Source organism: Polypterus senegalus, chromosome 8 (assembly GCF_016835505.1).
Source record: "Polypterus senegalus isolate Bchr_013 chromosome 8, ASM1683550v1, whole genome shotgun sequence".
Taxonomy (NCBI): Eukaryota; Metazoa; Chordata; class Cladistia; order Polypteriformes; family Polypteridae; genus Polypterus; species Polypterus senegalus.
The window spans coordinates 161,673,246-161,679,318 of record NC_053161.1 but is presented as its reverse complement, the minus strand read 5'-3'; the positions used below and the strand labels follow the sequence as shown (position 1 = coordinate 161,679,318).

General features: G+C 42.6%; 1 protein-coding gene across 1 annotated transcript in view; it reads right to left on the bottom strand.

The window, feature by feature from the left end:
- Positions 1–1,406: 1,406 nt before the first annotated feature.
- Positions 1,407–6,073, bottom strand: part of LOC120534658 (zinc finger protein 658B-like) — a 73,172-nt gene continuing 68,505 nt past the window's right edge. The window contains exon 6 of the mRNA XM_039762249.1: positions 1,407–3,765. Within this exon, the coding sequence (XP_039618183.1) occupies positions 2,348–3,765 (1,418 nt within the window). The 3' untranslated portion in view covers positions 1,407–2,347. The remainder of the gene's footprint in view (positions 3,766–6,073) is intronic.

Below are 6,073 nucleotides of genomic sequence, written 5' to 3'. Positions count from 1 at the left end.
CTTGTTCTCTTTTCGCTGTTCCGTTACTTCACAGAGTAATATTTTCCGTTTGTTTGCTCTAACGTGCTCTTTACTATCATTTTTTGAGACTTTCGAATTTTCATGCTTCCATTATCTCCAACTTGCAACATTTCTGAATTCTTTACGACGTTCTACTTTGTCATCTACTCTTTGTCTTTTATTTCCAGCCCGGGTGTGGTTAAATGTCTTGGCACAAAGTCTCTTGGGACACGATAGTGTCTCTCTGAGAAAGTCGCATCTTGTCCCAGGATTTTTTTTTTATTATAATAGAGAGAAATGTTTTTTTCTTAGCCATAAGGTCAGTTTATCTGTTGCTTCAGTTACAGGACAGCTGGTAAAGATCTCTCAACAGCAGGGCTAATAACTTCAACAGGCCATCTGTTGGCACAAAAGATACCATTCACCTTAATACCACATGCAGTACACAATAAAATCGCAGTAGACGGCACAATGTAAACATTACTGCTGAAAATGCTTAACAGAGTGGAAGCTTTATCTAGCAATCTATCTATTTATTACAAAAACAAGAAAATACAAACATAACTCCAGTTCTGAAATCCTTACATTGGCCCCCAGTGAAGTTTAGGGCAGACTTCAAAATCCTCCTTTTAACATATAAAGCATTAAATGGCCAAGGTTCGGCTTACTTGTCTGAACTTATCATGACTTACAAACCAGAGCGCACATTAAGATGTCAAGATGCCGGTCTGCTTAGGATTCCAAGGATTAATAAAATAACAGTGGGAGGTCGAGCTTTTAGTTACAGGACCCCTAAACTGTGGAGTGGTCTGCCTGTTACTATAAGAGATGTCCCTTCAGTCTCGGCTTTTAAATCCCGGCTGAAGACTCACTACTTCAGTTTAGCACACCATGCCTAGAGCTGTCGATTAACTGTACAGACTGCATCTCTGTTGTTAGTCATTAGCACTATAAAACAATTTGTTACTAACCCTCCTCTATATTCTGTTTTTCTTCTCGGTACTCAAATCTGACACTTGGTGCCATGGCCCACCTGCCAAGTTATTTTGCCTACCTAAGGGTAAAGTCATCTCTGATGGAGGATCACAGGAATTGTCAGAATTTCATCAGATTGGCCGGCCCACCACTGACTCAGCTGTGCATTGGCTAGTAGGTGGGAGGCAGCTTGTTGGCGGAGGTCTCCAGGACTCTAAACAAATTGTAATCACATTACCCGATATCAGCTACTCTTGCACTTTGCTCTGTATTTGTAATATTACTATTAAATTGTATTGAGAATTACTTGTGTTCTGCGCATTGTATTTACCCCAATTTTTGATACCCACTGGATACCTAATCTCCCTGGAAAAGGGTCTCACTCTCTGAATTGCCTTTCCTGACATTTCAACCACTTTCTGTCTACAAGGTTTTTTTTTTGTCTTGTCTTCTTAGACAGTTAAGGTTGGGGACGTTAAAACCCAATTACAGCCCTCCTCCTTTGACTTTGGGCTAAATAAAAATAAACTATTCTATCTATACACACATGGTGGAACGATCAATTAAGTATGGAGCCCCCTTCACTTTTTACACACTTGATTGCATTGAAGATTTCACTTTAAAATGTTTTCATATCCCATCTTTTGCCCATCAATCTACACTCAATAACCCATAATTACAGAGCGGAAGCAGGTTTTCAGAAATGTTAGCACATTTATTAAAAATCAAAAAGTGAAACTCCTCACTTGTATAAGCTCTCAGAGTCTCAGCTCTTTCCCTTCAAATTGTGCTCATCCTTGAGACACGTCTAGAACTTGACAGGAGTTCGCCTGTGGCAAACAATTGACTGGACGTCGTTCAGAAAAGACACACACCTGTGTAGAGAAGGTCCCACAGATTGCACGACATAGCAGCACAAAAACCAACCATGAAGTTGAAGGACCTCTCTGTAGACCAGCATGATCAAACTGTGGTGACGCACAGGTCAGAGTAAGGGGATAGCACCATTTCTCAGGTTTTGAGTGACTCTAGGAGCACAGTGACCCCGATCACTGGGAAATGGAAGAAGTTTGGAACCACCAGAATTGTTTCTACAGCTGACCAACTGGATAAACTGCGTAATGTGGTTGTGTTGGTGACCAAGAACCCAGTGGTTACTCTGTCAAAGCTTCACAAGTCCTGCATTAAGATGGCAGAACCCGTCAGGACGACCACCTCAGCAGACCTCCATCTATAAGGTACCTAATAACAGCTAGCTGGGAGTTTGCTGAAGAGCATTTAAAGGAATCCGAGAGCCCAAGGAAAAAGATCCTCTAGTCTGGAGACAAAAATGGGACTGTCTGGACAGAACTCTAAAAATTAGTTGTTGTAATTAGGCCATAAAAGCAACAACTTGTACCATCTCTTTATCTTTTTTTTCCTGTTCCCTTGTGTGTATTCTTAAATGACTTCGAAGAGTACTTTTATCAGAGAATCTCTTGTCACATTCAGAACAAGAATAAGGCTTCTCTCCTGTGTGAATTCTAAAATGGCAACGAAGACTGCTGTTGGTGGAGAACCGCTTACCACATTCAGAGCAGGAATATGGCTTCTCTCCTGTGTGTGTTCTTATGTGGATCTGAAGATGCCTCTTGTACAAAAATCGCTTGCCACATTCTGAACAGCAATATGGCCTCTCTCCAATGTGAATTTTTGAGTGTACTTGTAAATTGCAATTGGCAAAAAATTGTTTCCCACATTCAGAACAATGAAATGGCTTCTCACCAGTGTGTATTCTTGTATGTATTTGAAGACGACTTCTGTCGGTGAATTGCTTGTTACATTCAGAACAGTGATATGGTTTCTGTCCAGTGTGAATGCTCATGTGTTTCTGCAGACTGCTGCTTGCTGAAAATCCTTTGCCACATTCAGAACAACAATATGGCTTCTCTCCAGTATGAATTCTTGAGTGGCTCCGAAGTTGATTCCTGTTAATGAATCCTTTGCCACATTCAGAACAGGAATGAGGCCTCTTTCCAGTGTGAATTTTCATGTGTCTCCGAAGACTGCTTCTATCAGCAAACCGTTTCCCACATTCAGAACAACAATAAGGCTTCTCACCGGTGTGAATTCTTGTATGGGTCTTAAGAAGCTCGCTGGACGAGAATCTTTTCCCGCATACAGAACAACAAAATGGCTTCTCACCTGTGTGAATTCTCATGTGAGTCCGAAAACTGTTGCTGTGCAAGAATCGTTTACCACATTCAGAACAGCAATATTGTTTCTCTCCAATGTGAATTTTTATATGGGCCCGAAGATGGCTCCTATCATAGAACTGTTTGCCACAGTCTGAACAGCAATATGGCTTTTCTCCAGTGTGGATTCTTGTGTGGATCTGAAGATTCCCACTGGTGGAGAATCGCTTGTCACATGTGGTACAAGAATATGGCCTTTCTCCAGTGTGAATTCGCGTGTGTTTCTTTAGGCTGCTCTTTAGTGAGAAATGTTTCCCACATTCAGAACAGCTATACGGCTTCTGTCTATTTTGACTCTGCTTGCATTCCGATTCACTTTTAAATTGTTCTTTCTGCTCTTGACAGACATATGATGTTGATGAATTTGCATTGAATGCCTGTAATTGAATGTCAATTGTATCACCAAGCAGAGAGTTACTCTCCAAAAAAGCTGATCTCAAACTCTCTGATTCACATGTTGATTTCTTCATATTTTCATCATGTGGTGGCTGTTGTGGTCTGCACTGTAGATAAGTCTGAGTCAATGAAGATACGCAGCTGCCACTCTTTATGAAATCTGTAGAAATACAAAAAGTGTATGATTAGGAAATATCAAAAATGATCTGACATTTAATGTTACAACATTCTGCTTGAAAAGACCCTAGTCCAATGGGCTCTGAAGCTTAAAACTGCTCCAGGGACACAGTACAATGGTTGACCCTGAACTATGATACCAAACAGTCATGTGAAATGACAATTTCCTCTAACGGATTAACAAAGTATTTCAAAACAAAAATCAAACCAAATAAAAAAAAAATACCCCCAGAATCCCTATAACTCCTATTTTGTCGGTGACAGATTCAGTTTCCTTTGCTTAGCAGTTTGGTTTTCCAGCAATCCTAATTGACAAAGAAAAAAATGATTTTTACAAAATGTTGATGGCTGACCAATGCCTTGAGAAGAGAATGGAAGAAAAACTGTTGGAAGTTTTGGGTCACCACCATGAAACCAAAGTTTAAAGTATGTCACAGTGATCTGTTAAGTTTATTTCATTTCTGCTTTAATTCAAATGTACAGAAACCAGACACATTTAGGTAAGACGGCTGACAGAAAAAGACACACATCTCTCACATTACACACGAGACAAGGGGATTGACAGAGGGGGCAGATTCGCTAGGGTTAGCAAAATGACAAAATGATAAGCAACAAACAACTGTTCACTGCCAAGGAAGGATATACCAACAGAATCCAGCTGCAGAACAGACAGCCTGAAGCTTCAGCAACCTGAGACATTGAGGCTCGTAAGCGGTAGCCCTTGTCAGTGGCATGTCTTTTGACTCCACCCACTTTCCAAGAGCCAATCCCAGTTCGCCGGGGTACTGATGCATATATTATTATTATAAATAGTGAGGTTTCTAAACTCTTTTGGGACTCCCCCCAAATGGGACAACACAGCGAAGAGCGTCCCGAAGTGCAATCACAGAGTCTGTGGAAGAGAGCTTATCCGTTGCTGGGGCAACTGCAGCAATTGAGGTCAAGCTATAAGCGCCTGCTGTCGACGGGCGATGCAAGGAACGTTATAAATGCAGGAAACAGTATTACTTGGCCACTAACCTTGCCATGACCCTGCCTGACTGTGTCTGTGTATAGGAGAGTGGCAGATCACATTACAATAAATAACTGTGCTGTTCCCGTTTCAAGCTGAATAAAGCTGGTTTTGCTAAGGGACTGAAATTCAGCCTTGTGCTTTAGGGTGCAAGACAGGGATTCACATGTCACATGGTACCAGAAGAGGGGTCCTTGCAGCGATGGATCCCCAATAAATACAGCAACCCCCCAAGCCCCCAACAGCCATGAGTTATCCTTGTGAAGATGGCTCCCTCAGACGACCCGACGGTTTCCTATTCTGCTTTGAATTTTGTGCTGGAACAGGGGAGCCTGGGCAGCTATTAGGGCCCTTTTTTAACCGGAAAAGCCCGCCAAGCCATGCGGAATCTCCCTCCCAAAACACTCAATAATTTTGACTACCTGATGCAACAGATCCTCCTCCGCACAGCTGTGAGCCAGGTGGTCAAGGGCTGCCAGTGTCAGCTGCGGCATATTGATCCGGATCGCCCTGTACGAGGACAGATCCGGGGCTTAGTGTACCCGCTAAAAACTCACTATTGATGCAGTTCTGGGAGGGATAGATGAGAGCATTTATGACGAAATGCTATGGAGCGATGTCCACTTGCTGCTGGATCTGACCCACACTCTCGAGGGTGCATACACCACCTGGAAACAATGGGACTGTCAAGGCTTGACCCCGATTTCAATGCAGCCAGCACAGACCTTCAGGGTCTCCAGGGCCACAGGTGGAAGACTCCATAGTGTGAACTCCATTAGTATGGACTAATAGCTGCTTTTGCTGTGATCAGCTGGGACACCTGGCTCGGGAGTGCCATCTTTCACCTGTGCAAACAATGGATATCGGTCTGGCACAGGTATGCGGCTCGCAAGCTTTCCCCAAGAAGTTAGAGGAGGACAATTTTAAGGTCTATTACGTTGGCCAGACGGGAATTCTAAGCACTTTTGGACTCTGGTAGCAACCTCTGCGTAGTCTGCCACGAATTGCTCCAGCAAAATGATATTCTATATGGTGTTCCACAAGGCTCTATCCTGGGTCCGCTGCTCTTCTCAATCTACATGCTTCCGTTAGGTCAGATTATCTCAGGGCACAACGTGAGCTACCACAGCTATGCTGATGACACACAGCTGTACTTATCAATAGCACCTGATGACTCCGACTCTTTCGATATACTAACACAATGTCTTACTGGTATTTCTGAATGGATGAATAGTAACTTTCTCAAACTAAATAAAGAGAAAACTGAAATTTTAGTAAT